Source organism: Thamnophis sirtalis, unplaced genomic scaffold, assembly GCF_051295495.1.
Source record: "Thamnophis sirtalis isolate CommonGarterSnake01/CBP01778 unplaced genomic scaffold, rThaSir2_p1.2 scaffold_3, whole genome shotgun sequence".
In the NCBI taxonomy this organism is placed as follows: Eukaryota; Metazoa; Chordata; class Lepidosauria; order Squamata; family Natricidae; genus Thamnophis; species Thamnophis sirtalis.
The window spans coordinates 96,411,524-96,427,298 of NW_028261383.1; the positions used below are offsets into that span (position 1 = coordinate 96,411,524).

Sequence of the window (15,775 nt, forward strand, 5' to 3'; positions counted from 1 at the left end):
CTCAGCAATTGCACATCTGGAGAACACTCAATTTGAGGAAAACTCCCCGACAGCTGATGCAAATGAGGGTGTTTAATACCTAATATTAAATCCCATGAGTAGAAAGGGAAATGGATCATGACGCTCCTATAAAACTTGAGTTTTAGAATCACCCTTACTTTACTCTGGCATGATTACATACAAGCCTTCCTGTCATCCCTCTCCCCTAGCTACCATTACTTTATGATGATTGCTCTCCAATAGGCACTTTATGGCCCAACAGCATGCAAATATGTTTTTTTTCCCTGCCAATGGTTGCACTGAACACAATATGCCTACTGCAAGCCAATGCCATCTGAGAAACTTCTATGGGCTTGGTGGGTGGGAATTAACAGGAATGCTCATACAGAGAATATTCCCTGTTAAATGATATCTGACTGATGCTAAAGACAACTAGATGGAACTGAATGTTCAAATGTTCTGCTGTTTAAAATTTCACTGAAACACTACGTTCTTCCTAGATAGTACTCACATCTTGTCAGTGTTATAGCAGATAGCATTTTCTACTTTTCTTATCCTATAAGCGAACATCAAAGTTGTAGACATAAGCTAACAGCAAAGGAATTTTAAAGTGGAAGCACATTGTCCAACAATGTGTCATAGCAAGCCAAAAATCCTATACCAAAAATAATCCAGTGTTCCTCAGCTGTTTTGCTTCCCAAAACAAAGAAATGATTTTGACTTACCCCATTTACAACCCACTAACACTGGGCACGCTGCATGTCTTGTTCTATAATCACCTTCTCCACTCCGGAAGAGGTTATACCAGAAAACTGCAGTCCCCTGAAAACAACAACAAACTTTATTCCTTGAAATAAATCCAGTGTCAAGTGCATTTTCATTTAACTTAAAACTGCTATAAGAATAGGGAGTCCATAGGACATTCACACTTAGTTATTGTCTTAATAAGTTGGAATATATCTACAATATTTCCCATTTCCACTTTTAATGGAACTGCAACATCTTTGAATATAGGAGGAAAGTGAAGAAAAAGGAAATGTGGCTTTCAAGGTAGCCTTAATTCCTGGTGACTGCCTAGAGAAGTCTCTGCAGTTGTCCTGGCAGTATTTTCAGAAGTGATTTGCCATTATATCCCTCCCAGGGCTGAGAGAGTGACTGATCCAAAATCACCTAGACCAAAGTCTAAGGGGCATTAGAACTAACATGGTACTAATTCATGCTCTCTAGAAATGAAGAAATACATAACCAATCGTAAGAAAAATATGAACATACACAGATCTTGAAAATTATTTTATTAATTAGAATCAAGATTGTAGTTAATTTGTAAATACATTTTTAAAGCTGCAAAAATATAGGAACAATGCAAATTACTGTTCATGTATTAAATCTATTAACTACAAATTCATAACCAAATTAATGTTTATTTTGAGTTATTTTAGCAGCAGGGTTAAGACAAAAAGCTCTCCATTTCAGAAATTGTGTTGAATATGGTGCTGACAATTGCAGAATTAAAAACAGGCTTTCTTTGGAGAAAGGTTAATTAGGTCCTTTAAACCAATATAATATTAATATTCATATTAAAAACAGGCTTTCTTTGGAGAAAAGTTAATTAGGTCCTTTAAACCAATATAATATTAATATTCATATGAACTGGGACTTAGGAAACAATACTACTCTTCACTGAAGAGAAATGCATTTATAGCAAACACAAATATTTCTTGTATGCAGGTTGCATTGATTTCAGTGTGACACAAATGGATCCCCTTAAATTTTTAAGGAAAAGTAGCCCAAATTGGCTGGATTCAGTTATTGCGCTAAGCTGTGGACTATTATGGAAGACCCATTGCAAATATTAATTAATTTGATTCGTAAACTTCTAATCAGCTTGAGGATTGAGGCGGGGCAGGAGTTAGAGTTGGCATACAGCAAAGAGAAGAAGAAATTCATGTAAAATTACATGGAGCCCTTTAATTAAGCAAAAGGATATAATCCTCCTTAAATACATGTTGTAAAACTCTTTCCGGCAAAGATAGATTTAAATTCTGTTCAATACAGAGGAAGGCTGTCTGAGTAAGAATCAGCCTAAACTTTAATGACTGGTGCTGTCCCACTGGAATGTTCTCACTTATGGATAGCACCCACAAATATCTCATTGCAACTATCTTGTCATCCTGAATGATTAACTGAGTAGAAATTATGTAGACCAATAGACTCTAGACAGTAGAAATAGAGCTAGAAACCAAACCTAATTATCAGCTTTCTAGTGGGAAAGCATTTGTTACAGAAAAAGCACAACTGTTACCTTTTTGGGCCATATTGCAGCTCCAAAATCTGGGAAAACTGTTGCACCTCCTGCTTCAACATCACTCATCTGAGGAAGGAAAATGGGACACCCGTAAGATCTTCCACTGAGTCCACATCAACTCTTTTCTTACCCAGCAACGGTTTGCATCCTTTTGCAGGATGAAGGCCACATCCTAAGAAGTGGATAGGGCCAGGATAAAACCAAAATCTGATTTAATTTACACAAAAAATGTGAATTGAATTAAGTACAGATATTATGACTACTATACTCCTCATATATTTCATAATAAATTTCCCCTTCTGTCACAGTAGAAACTTGTGCAGCAACCTCTCAAGAGGTTCTGGAAGCCACATTCAAAGTTTTGAAGCAGCATCCATGACATCTTTTAACAGGGAGAGAGAAAGCCTGTGGACACAGATTTTTAGGATAAAAAACCCAAGCAGGTGAAGGAACCGATGGCTCCCTAGATTGTCATAAGGTGAGTTTCCACAGGCCTGTGCCTGTGGAGGCTCGGCAGCAGGAGGGAATAGGCAGGGGCAAATGTTGCAGTGCCTCTGCCATCATTTGTAAGTGTAAATGACTGTGGTGGTGCTGCAACGTTCCTAACTTCAGGACTGTGTCTTAAGTACTTGGGAGGGGGTTGTTGTAACTTCGAATGATTGCTAAGTGAACTGTCATAACTGGAGGATTACTTGTATATGGCTTGAAGACTGCAGCCTTCATCTCTTCCAGATTTTGGAAGGATTACACTACTAATCAGAGAATAAAGACTACAGTCTTCTGGCCAATGCATTTGCTTAGTAAATTGAAAAATTGCCTTAGCTCTAATGATACTGCTTAATTCTATGCTTCTCTGAGCAATTTCTTTATGAATTTGAAACACTGCAATGAAACTAACATAGCTTTATTTTGGTTTAGCCACAGAACACAAGCACTTCTATCATACATAGTGCCTTCACTTTAACTAAGATGAGAAGTCACTATTTTTGTGTAATGGTTTTGAATCTAAATTATGTACAGCAACAACTTCCTGACCGACTTATAGTTCTACATAATGTAACCAACTCTGTTTCTAGTACTAGTATTAACCTCAAAGTGATAAATGCAGTTGCAGCAGAAACAAAGGGGCAATCAAATCCCATTCTGTAACTTGGGTTTTGTTCAACTGATGGAACATATATTTGGATTCAAACTACCATGTTTTAATTTAGGGACAATGAGGCACCTCTAAAGAGATGCACTCATCACACAGGACATGGAATTTAGCAAATTTTAGGAAGAAATTGAAACCCTGACATGGTAACTGAACGTGAAATACCCTAATTCTTTCTGGTTCCATGCTACTTTGGAGATTCTACTGAATTGCCTTATCACTGTTAACTTTCAGCACATGTATCTTCCAGTTAAAATGGCAAAATATGACTAGAGCTGGATGTTGGCAACAGCAAGAAGAAAGCTATCAGCAATTCTTTCTCTGGATCAATGATTTTAAAAGGCTAAGTCTGTAGGTTTAATGAATGCTCCATAATTGCTAGACTGCAAATGAATCAAACCATCCTAAAAGACAATTAGTTTACACAAATGGTAGACAAAGAAATGAAATTCTTCTTTAAAGAAAATAGAAAATCATTGCAAAATGTCTGGGATGTAGAAGTGGTATTCTAATGAACTAGTAACAATAATAATAACTACAATGCAGGCACATATCTGGAATAAACTAATGCCTTTTATTAGTCATTTCCTAAGAAAAATCTTTAAAAACTGAGATCCCAATTGAAAGAGCTGCAATATTTAACACGTTCATGTCCTGGGAAGTAAAATGAGAACAGATTTTGTGGCTGCACAAATAATAATGATTGAAAAGGTTCCCAAATCAGTTCCCACAAAAGCTCCACTGTTAAAAATGTATTTTAGTCACTAATTTCCTTTGCACAATTAAGCCAAACTTCATAGTATACATGAAGCAAGAAGATGGGAAAATAAATCTCCACAAATACTATGACTTTATTTAACACTGGGTCAACAATCTCTAAAAAAATATCATGCAATTAATTCCATTTAAGATGGTAGCATGAAAAAAAACACAAGTCTTACTCTACTTGTCCAAGACTTCTCATACTTACATAGTTCAAAAAAGTGGCCAAACGGTTCCCAGTCCCTAAACGCTTGAAAACATCAGGTTCATCTTTCTATAAAATTAAATAAAAGTAAACTGCAAATTTCAAGCACAGGGACAAGAATACAAAGATACTTACATAGTTAAGAAATGTTGCTAGCCTATTTCCTTCCGTTTTGAGTGTGATGTCAAAGGGTCGCTGAAACAAACAACAACTTTAACCCAACTTCCAAACTGATTGCAGGTTTGTTGCTTTGGAAACAGGATGTGGAGATTGTCTACAAATCTTAATACGAGAAAGTCGCACCCAATTGTTCCAGGGACTTTTTCTCAGGTGTATATTGCAGGTTTAAGTCAAAGGCCCAGATGCAATAGCATATTAATTCAACATATCCAAAAAACATGTCTGCAAACTAACAGCTGTTTTAGTCCACACACTGTGCTAAACCAAAGTTTATTTACAATAGTGGCGAATATCTGTCGCTTGGATGTAGGATGAGGGATGGATTGTTCTCTGACTTATTAAGTCATTTTCTAAGAAATTTCCTAAAAAAACCTGAGATCCTGATTGAAAAAGTTGCAATATTTAACACTTTCACATCATGAGTGCCCATATGCTTGGAGAAGGAACCTTTACCCTCGTAGTTTTTTTAACCATGTCAAAGTTACAAACCACCATGGGTAGCTTCACACAATACACTTAGCCAAAAATAAACAAAACACATTTTGGTTAAGCACAATGAGATCTCTGTGAATCCTCTGTGAATGATAGGAGTTGTAATATATCAGATATGCTGGTAGGTTCATTCCTTGCACTATAAAAAAATGAAAGGGCACTTTTCAGCCAATAGAAATCAAAAGTGCCATTTCCCCATCATGATCAGCAGCCAAGAACAGAAAGTCTGACAGAAATATGCTGTGTTACTAAATTCCAACTAGCCACAGAGCGACTCTCCTTATCTTTGTACAGGGGGGGGGGGGGAACAGAGCAATGTAAGTAAGAGCAATTAATATTTTCCTATTAAAAACAAGGTTCTTTCAGGCCTTTATTGTGCTATGATGGATGACAAAAGCAAGATGCTTTCAGCTAAGTGAATGCTGTTTTTCTGGAACTACAACGAGGAATTGTTCTTGGAAAATACAGTTAGCATCAATAAATGTGTGATATTAATGCCACAGGAATCCCCAAACTTTCTGATCTGGTTATCACACCTGAAATTTGAGACCATGTTACAGTAGTAGGATGGAGGGGCTAATAGGATAGATTTTTAAAAACCCATTTAAATTTATAAATATAACAACATGTTAAAAACAGCATAACAGCTCTTAAATAAATGAAAACTGGTCTTCAGAATGATTTATGATCAGTCCCAAAACATTTTTTTATATGTGTAGGAGAATCTATAAACAAATAAGCAAAGCTATGACTGCCTGTGAATGGCAGGTTAGTGTATAATAAATCTTCCTGTATCCACGGTTTAATTGTGGATGAGAAAGTAACCTGGCATGCATAATCTGGGTGGGGCTGGAGGAGGAGGTCCTTCTCTTGGAAATATACCCATCTGGGTTGCAGGTTTGGCACCAGCCACAATCCCAGGGAAGGAGATATGATCATCTGCAACTCATTGAGGGCTCTTAGAAGCTCTGCCTAGTAGATATGTTGATGTGAGACTCTCTGGCTTCAGCTCAGCTTTCAGGAACAAAGTTGCATTGATTGCCAGTTGGCTACCAATGGCAATTCAAGCTGCTGTTTATTATCTATAATGCCTTATATGGCATAGGGTTTAGATACCTGTGAGACCACTTATTTCCAGTTGTTTCTGTTGAGCCAATGCATTCCAACAGAGTGGAGTGCTTCAGGTCCTCTCCGTTAAATGTTACCATCTTGTGGGACAGAGCAAGTATGCTCTCTCTGTTGTGGGTTCCTCTGGAACAGTATCTCCTCTGATATAAGGATGGCACCCTGTCTCCTGGGTTTCTGGAAAGCTTTGAAAACTTGCCTCTAGTCCCAGGCCTGAAGCTGATGTCTGTCATTGTTTAATGAACCCAGTTTTCTTTTCTGGATTTTGTTAACAGAGTATTTTAGTCTGGGCTGCCAGTTGACTTAATGTTTCTCGCTATTTTTATATTTTTTAGTTTTGTATGCTGCCCACAGTTGACTGGAATGGGACAGCTAATAAATTTCAATCAATCGATCAATAAACAGTTATACAACTGCTTTGGAAACTTTAATTATCATAAAATAGCAGCAAATGGATTCAAGTTATAACCTGTGCTATATACAGAGCCTGGAGGACCAGTCCAAATCCCTAAGAAATCCAGCTGCTAACTTTCCTCAAACTTGGCTGCTGACAGCTAAATTCCAAGCATTACATATCATCCAAGAATGAATATCTTGTTGATTGTTTCGTTGTCCCCTTTACAGAGATCAGTTTTAGTGAAGAAGCTGTAAATATCCACTGATTTGTAATAACAGATTTGTCCTCACAGAGATGCAATCAGATAATAGCTTGTTTTATCATGTCTTTATATAGTAAGACATGATCCCACATCTCTAATATACACAAAGGGAAGGAAGGGGAAAAAAACAAAGTCAAGAAATAGTGCTACTCTAAGATATTAAAACTATTATGAGACTATTTTTTTAATTGAGTTGTTTCCATAATAATAGTTTATGGAATGCAACAAATATAATCTTAACTTTAGTAAAGCATTTCACTAAAATATTTAAAGATATTCTGATTGATAAACTAATTAAATGTTTAAGTAGATAATATAGATAGCTTGAAAATCATACTCAGTATTCATCAACAATGTATCATAAATTGGGAAAAGATATCAAGAAAGTTGCCATAAAATGAAGCAGTTAGAGGCTCACTTCAATTCTGTGTATCTAGAACCTACACACATGCCTCTTTGGATCTTCAGAGATGGGCATAGTTTGTTGCAGGAAATGCTAAATTGTAGTAATTGTTGACCATGTAAAAATTGGAACCACCTCAACAATCCTCAAACTCTTATTACAGAACCACTGAGAAGTAGCATGAACATGATTTGAAAGATGCTCTACTTCTTAGTTGGAACCTGAACAATGTATTAGACAAACATATGGTTTACCTCTTAATTAACTTCTTCTAGAGACAGCTGAAATAGAAGTGTGATCTAATCTCACCAAGTGTTTCCTATCCCCATTTGACTTTATTGGTGAACATATAGATGGCTGGAAATATACTACTGGAAGAAAAGCCACAGCATTGTTTCTTGGTATTATTATTCTCCATATCATGAGGAAGATTTTTCAGGAAAAGATGGGCCGATAAATGACATCTCTTTTCAAAACGCATGAACTTTAAAGTTCTCTGCCTCAACCTTAGACACAATACAGCTGCCTACTAATCACTTCCCTTAATACTCCCATCTTCTTTAAAAATCACTAGTTTCATTTTATGTTGATATAAGTTTGGGAAAACTAGAAAAATTGCCTGCCAGGAGACAGATAATGTATATATTTTCAGGAAAGGAGTGGGGGTGGGCATATCTTTTTTGGGGAGGGCTGGTGGTGTTCTTTGACATTACACCCAACCTTGGATTAATCACCACTTGGCTTATAATTAAAAGTAATTTATGGGAGGAAATCCTAATTTTTCTAATTGAGAGAAAGTAATTTAGAAAAAATACAGAAGTGCATATACTGCTTTCTTTGCTCTCCATTTGTTTCTTCAAATATAAATGCTTAAATATAATCCATACCTAGCAAACATTATATTTCATATTTTGTAAGAAAAAATTGTTTCCATGAATATGATACTAGTACTTGTTCATAGTCACCCTGTGAGCTAAATGCAAGATGACATGGATTCCCTAAAATCTTTTTATATATATAAAACCAGCAGCATTAGAGGGAAGTTGAATAAATCAGTTATGACAGTGGAAAGTGAAGGTTAACCCCACAACCAATGTCTATTTCAATGAACTTCTTGATAATACTTTTCTAGGAGATGGAGCAATTTAATTCAGGGTGCCAGTAAGGGACAAATACAGGTTCTTTAATCAATGCTCTAATCACAAACCATATCAGTCCCACCCTGTTCTTTCTTGTACGAACAAAAAAATATGTTGAAACTAACTAGGCGTTTCCCTCACCTCTAGTTTAGCCAAGGTATCAGATATCCTTAGCAATAATTGGGAAAAGTACCTAAAATATGAAATCTTACCCTCGAGAAGTCAAAATGTGGCTCATATTGTCCTCCCATGCCATAATTAGCAACCTAAAATGTACAAAAGGGTAAAATATTAGCAAAATTAAAGCAAAACCTCCTAAGCAAAATAAAATATGGTAATCTTTCAAAACACGTTTTGCTTTTAAACGTCAATATAATGTTGCATGGTGAATGTGTGTCAGTACAGTGCATGTTTCTAGGTTAATTTGCAAGGAAGATTATAGCTTAGAGATCTTATCTTGATAAAATAGTGTGAATGTGGAGTAAGATAGGTTTTGTTGCATACTGGTAAAATTTCCTAAAATTGTTCTTACCCAGGGCAAGGAATTCTCCATGCTGTATATGTATGTATGCAATGCAATATTAATTTGGCTTGATGCTTTAATTACCATACAAGGATTGATTTTATCCATTTATGACTTAACATAGGATAAACCAAGGAAAAGAAAATAGTTTTGAGAAGGCAGTGTATTGTCCACAGGGAAAGGGACATGAGATAAAAAAAGTAATAAAGTTCTGTATAGAGAAACTGGTTTTTTATTCTTGAATTGTTTCACATTTTTTCTTAAGCTATGTTAAAAATAGCAATTGGAAGAGAGCAAATCACCATCTTTTTTGCAGTAAAAATTCTAATGGTGCAGAAGTCTGAAATCTCAGCTCTTTGTCAAAGTCTGTCAGTCAAAAACTGCATAAACTCTTAATGTACTTCCTTAGACTACTGTATTTTTGGGAATATATGGCACATCTTTTTTCCTCAAAAAAGAGGATGAAAATCTGGGTGCATCTTATACACTGAACAGCATTTTTTGCCTGCCAAAACCCTTCCCCCCCTTCACCAAAATGGCCACGCATTGCCTTTAGGAGGCTTCCAGAGTGCTCCTGGGAGCTGGAGAGGGCAGAAATGAGCGAAAAACAGGCTGTTTTTTGCTCAATCCCCCCCCAGCCCACAGGAGCACTCTACAAACTTCCTAAAGGCTATTCATGCCCTTTTTTGGGGAAAAAATGGGCCCATTTTTGCAAAAAACAAGCCGTTTTTTTGAGAGGACTGCAGAATGCAAAAACTTTTTTAAAAAATTTGCCTCTTCAAAATCTTGGTGCATCTTATATTCGGGTGCATCTTATACTTCAAAAAATACGGAAGGTGTTGGCCTGGAAACCAGGAGAATGTGACATCTAGGCTTCTCTGAGGCAGGAAAGCCAGCTGGGTGGCTTTGGACTAAAAACTTAGTTCAACCACTTCACAGGGTTGTTGTGGTGATGAAAATAGGAGGCAAGAATATTGGGAATGGTCACCATCTTGAGTTGACCATATTTTTAAAAAGGTAAAATAAAAATCCCATAATAATAATATTAATATGTAACCACAACAGGTGCAAAACCTCAACTGGCACAAGTAGAGCAACGAAGTGCTTTGAGGGCAAAACCCGTGAAACTGGTGAACAAGCAAGTGAGCAATTGGGCAAAACCAAATGGCACAACCAACGAGACATTTTCCCAGGGCAACAAGACTCACACTGAGAGCAAGCAGTAATATACAGAAATGATGATTATAGCATCCTAGGTTCATGGGAATAATTCAGTGAGAATGAAGATCAACACCAGCTAAGGAATTGGCAGCTGTGATTTCATTGCCATGTATAATAAATACTGAACCTATTGTATTTCAATTGGATTTTGCTGTTCTAATTTTTAAAAAGCAGTTACTGGATTTAAAAAATGGGGCAATGATGGGAAGATATGCTGCACGTCAGGGGTGGGTTCCAGCTGCTGCCACTGCCGGTTTGCTCAGGGATGCGCACTGCGCTTGATGCTCGTTATATCTGCATGCGCAGTACTGAAAAAATGCGTGACCCGACAACAGCGTGCCCGGCAAAACTGTGGCGATAAAACCACGACGTCGACAGTGCGTCGACAAAGGCGCGTCGACAAAAGAGCGCCGACAGAAGCGCGATTATGGTTAAGGTAAGGGTTAGGGTAAGAGTAAGGTTTAGAGCACGGTTCTGTCAGCATGCTGTCATCGGCGTGCTTCTGCGCTCATTCGTCGGCGCGATTTCGAACTCGTGGTTTTTTCCCAGCTGTTTTGTCAGCGCGTTTTTGTCGAGCGCGCATTTGTCAGTAAACCAAAAAAATGATGGTGTCTCCTGAACCGATAGAACCGGTTCGGGGGTGTGGCAAGCTGAATTACTACCTACTCGGCCGAACTGGTAGGAGCCCACCTCTGTTGCACACATAGTTGAAACTTCCTGTTAAATGTTATTACTGTTTGTAGAATTTTCAATTATAAAAATCTCAATCAAAATTTGAAGACGATTGCTCTCTTTTTGTAAGATGGGGGCCCACTGTTTTTTGTTTCATAATATTCAGGGCATTACACATTCAACACATTTCATACAGTCCTGCTTCAAGACAGAAGGCAGAGCCTTGTGTAAAGGAGGTAAACGGTAATATACTCACCTGCAACAATTCAGCTGTTTTGGAAGTTAATCCTGTAATCTGCTCCATTCGATGATTTACTTTGGCAATAACCAGATCGTCCTCTTCCTCCAGCCAGGAACTTTCAGAAAAAGAGATTATGTGCAGGAATTTACAAGTCTCAACTCATGAAATTTAAAGGCAGACTCACAGACTCACTTTCTTTCATATCTTCACTCCACTTTGCAGATGAGTCAACATTTACAGCACTTCTTCAAAAACCAACCTTTAGTTTTTAACCATTAAGCAATAGTTTACATAATAACACATTGCAACTTGACATTGTAGGTTTTATATATAATTTTTTGCAAAATATAATACATAATAATACTGTACATAAAATCTATACCGTAGAATAAAATAGTAAGAAAAGCAAAAATATTAAACATTTCAATAGTTCTTCGTTCAATAAGGTTTTAATTATTAGTCAAGTTTTGAATGATGTGCATTTCAAGGTTTTAATTTATTATCAATATGTTTTAAAATTATTCTATAAAAAAGAGGATGAAATTCAATCTTTACCTTTTGGAAACCCGGTAGTTTGCTACTGTTAGTACACCTGTTTTAGGATCCCGGACTGTAGCTCTTGCCAACTGCATCAAAAGATATGAAAGATTTACTAGCTTCAATTACACACACACACACACACACACACACACACACACACACACACACCAAACTCATCTTGCATTTTTATTCCCAAGCATTCCATAAGATTCTTCTAAGAAGCATTTTGTGCTTGGTTGCTGAGTTAAAGACTTAGAGTTAAATACACTTAATCCTATATGGGTTGGTAATGACAGTGAAATGCAAAACCGCTGTCCCAAAACTGGAAAGCAGACCATAATGTATGGAACTCAGAGGATTTCAGGGAGAAATGGGCAAAGCCCAGTACAACAACAGCTCTATATAAATAGCCAACAACACTCACTTCTTGTGTCAGCACTGATAATAATACCTAACCTGGTAATGAAATATCTGCAGGAGGAAAATCAAGCTCAGACAATACCAACAAAGCTGTATCAAACCTTGATGATTGCATCTTTCATTAGCTGGTATGTAATCAAGGCAAACAAAGAACTATTACAGAATTTGCAAGGGAAATGGTACTATATTAGGAGACAGGCTTTAATTTATCTTTAACAAAAGTAAGAATACCCCCCGCCCCTTTGGCAGTCCCCAGGGCCCAGTCCTCTTGGCATCTCACTCAAAGAAGCACCTCAAAGAACCCACTGAGAGCTTGTCCCTTGCCAGAACTCCCTAACATTTCTAATATATTCATACAACAGACTGCATCATAAAGAAGTGATTAATTTTTACTTAATATCCTGCAGCAGTGTATAATGAGCAGAAAGAGTTTTGAAGACTAACATCCTACCGCCTGAGGCTAGCGCAGAGACAGATTACTAAAGGAAATGGGAATGATTAGGAAAGACTTTGCAAAGAGTTTAGTTTGGTTGAACCAATCAGGGATCTGGCCCACATGACCACAAGTATGCCTGTAATCATGGCAGTGTGACTGCACCTTAATTGTGGCACAAACATTTATTTAAAACAATGCCACTTCACTAATATGAGTTCTATGTATTCTAATAGACAACACTCATAATTATTCTTTTTGTCAGCATTTTTCTTCCCAAGCTTAATTCATTTTTTCCATATTATTTCTTTGGTCTCTTAATATCCCTATTAATTATCTTGTCTTGACATGTAGCTTTTGGCACAATGAAATGCCAGATTCCTGACTCATGTGCTATTCTGTTGTAATAAGCTCTTGCTCCAGAAATCAGGATCAGAAACTCAGTTTAAAGCATTGCTTGAAGTGATTTAATTCTGAATTTCTAATATATGTAATAATGTGGCTACATTTTGTCATTGTCTTTTTTAAAAAGCAAGAAATTAAAATGAAATATCCATATTAAATAGCAGCAAGTTATCGCTCCTCTTTTCAGTTTGGAATTGGAACGACAAAAATTAGTATTGCTAAAACTAAGGTTAAAAAGGAAAAAAATATTCATGTAAGTTACAATTTCATATTTTGTTCTTGTTTTTCTTCAAGTCCTGGGCATAAATTTTACCTTAACACCACCACCAACTTTTAGATCTGATAGACAGGGATAAATATATGTTGTCTACGACAGTAATAAATTCTTATTTCAAACTTTTTAACATCACAATATGGATGAATATATCTTTTGATTGCTGATCAATTGCTATATTATCACAACTTTAGCCTATCCTGGACCCTAGTGTGTATTTGAATGAGTGATTAAAAATGAGTAGCAACATATACTTCCCATAAAAAGTATGCATCTGTATTTCAAAAGGAAATGGTTTATACAGTTAATGAAATTAATACTGCTAAATTTATCTGATTATTTTCATGTATAAATACAATAAAACAGTTTCATTTAATTATAGTCCAAGATTGTCATTAGAAAAACATTACAGCAACTTTATTTATTTATCAGATCCACATCTAAAGAATCTGGTCTTCAAATAGGCAGATATTAATATATAGCTTTGTTCTTTTTAAACATCCTGCACTAAATGAAATAATCATGTTTCCAGTTCAGTCCAAGATTTTATGATGTCTAAGAACCAGAGAAAGTAATGATAAATCATCAGAAAAATGTCTTTATTTGTAGAGATGAAAGTCATGAAGAATATTAAATGAGGTGAACTAATGGATGAACAAGAATTATGACTTCAGAAACATTTAAAATAAATCCACATTCTTAAAAAAAATCCTTACTCAACTGCTACATTTCTTAACCTCATTCGTCAATGTAATTTTTTTTTCAATTTCTGACCATTAACTTACTCTAATTCCTAATTAGAGGAGATAAAGGAAATAATTACCAATGTACAAGTAATTGGAAGCTTTCTACTATTTAAAACATATGTAAAATCACAGCCTACTAGAAAAACCAAGTTCCTAGGCTCAGTTCCTGCTATGTTTTGTAAAATAGTTTTCAGATAAGATGAAATACTCTGCTCATTATAATTAGGGTAAATCAGCTTTCTCCAGATGTGTTCATTACATTTTCCATCATTCCCAGCCAGCATGGGTAGAGATTGAGCAAGTGAGCCACCATTCTTCTTCAACAATCACAGTAAACGTACTAGTTTAGAATTAAGAATAAACCTTGGACAGATATTCTGCTTTCTTCTTTTCCATGAGAGTGTTAAAAGCTTTAATTTCCTGCAATTTATCTTTGTGTTAAATTGGACAAACTATTATGCACATATTTTTTATGGAAACAGCCAGTCCCAATTCATTCAATTTCATTTTTTATTAGCTTGTATTAATTAATTGAAATGCTGATATAATTTCAGTCACTGAATAAAATGAACTCTTACTTTTGGTTTAGCCAACTCCTTAATCTTCTCTATTTCTTCATCAGATAAGACTTCATAATATCTGACAATATGTGGGCTGTCCCATTCATCTTCTTCTTTAAAAGGTGCTATAATTAAATAAGGATTTTGATTTCCATTGTGGTATCTGCAAAACAACCTCTTCTGTCTTCGAGGTGTCTAGGAATATATCCAGATAAATACATCAGTTTAGATTTTGAATTATTGGTCATCACAATACAAAAGAGATGCTGAGAAAGCGTGCAGAGAAGAGCAACAAAACATGATAAAGGGTCTAGAGGCTAAATTCTATGAGGAACAGCTAAAGGAACTAGGTATGTTTAGCTCAACGAAAAGAAGACTGAGTGGAGACAGAGACATAACAGCAGTCTTCCAATACCTGAAGGGCTCAGGGCTCCCACAGGAAAGAGGGCATCAATTTAGAAGCAATGGGTGGAAGCTCATCAGAGGAAGATCCAATCTGGAATGGAGGAATTTTCTGACAGTGAGAACTATTAAGCAGTGGAAGAGCTTGCCTCCCGGAGTTCTGGGTGTTCCATCACCGGAGTTTTTCAAGTAAAGATTGGACAACCATTTGTCTGAGATGGTTTGAGAATTCCTGCCTTGAGCAGGAGGTGGATTAGAAGACCTCCAAGGTCCTGACAGTTTCCTGACAGAACAATTAATTTTCTGACAGTGATAATAATTAGTGGAACAGCTTGCCTTCAGAAGTTGTGGGTGCTCTCATATGTGGTGGGCATGCAATGAGGCAAAAAGATATTGGAAAATGATACAATCATGGCTGGAACAAATGGTGGAAGATTAAATTCTGTTCAAACCAGATTTTCCTCCTAGGCATAATACCGGAGGGGTATAAGAAAGATGTGCTCTATTTAATTATCCATGTTTTAACTGCGGCGTGAATAACTTATTCATAGTATTGGAAAAAAGAAAGTATCCCATCAGAGTTAGACATAATTAAGAAAATTTTGGCCTGTGCGGAAGCAGATAGGCTCACCTTAGGACTAAAAAATAAAGTCGGAATATTATGAAGTTTGGAACAGATTTTATTATTGATATAAAACAAGGTGACAAGACTGGAACAAATTGTAAATGTGATTGGATAGAAGGATAGATAATGTATTAAGTAGGCTGACAGCTAATGGATGAGATTATGTGTATATACTGTGATTGTATGGTTATAATGGCTTCGCTGTGCTGCATTATTTTAAATGTAAAAACAATAAAAATATATATGTTTTTAAAAAAGAAGAAGTTGTGGTTGCTCCAACACTGTAAGCT

At 36.2% G+C, this 15,775-nt stretch overlaps 1 protein-coding gene across 5 annotated transcripts in view; it reads right to left on the reverse strand.

The window, feature by feature from the left end:
* Positions 1–15,775, reverse strand: part of P4HA2 (prolyl 4-hydroxylase subunit alpha 2) — a 55,853-nt gene that overhangs the window by 1,030 nt on the left and 39,048 nt on the right. For 4 of the 5 annotated variants that reach the window (XM_014065369.2, XM_014065366.2, XM_014065368.2 and 1 more), the window contains exons 9-15: positions 14,477–14,653; positions 11,636–11,706; positions 11,096–11,195; positions 8,636–8,689; positions 4,429–4,494; positions 2,303–2,371; positions 726–822 (exon numbers count right to left, since the gene is read on the reverse strand). In XM_014065369.2, coding sequence (XP_013920844.2) covers positions 726–822; positions 2,303–2,371; positions 4,429–4,494; positions 8,636–8,689; positions 11,096–11,195; positions 11,636–11,706; positions 14,477–14,653 — 634 coding nt within the window. Of the gene's footprint in view, positions 1–725; positions 823–2,302; positions 2,372–4,428; positions 4,495–4,560; positions 4,621–8,635; positions 8,690–11,095; positions 11,196–11,635; positions 11,707–14,476; positions 14,654–15,775 lie in introns of all 5 variants that reach the window. The other variant, XM_014065374.2, reaches the window with a different exon arrangement.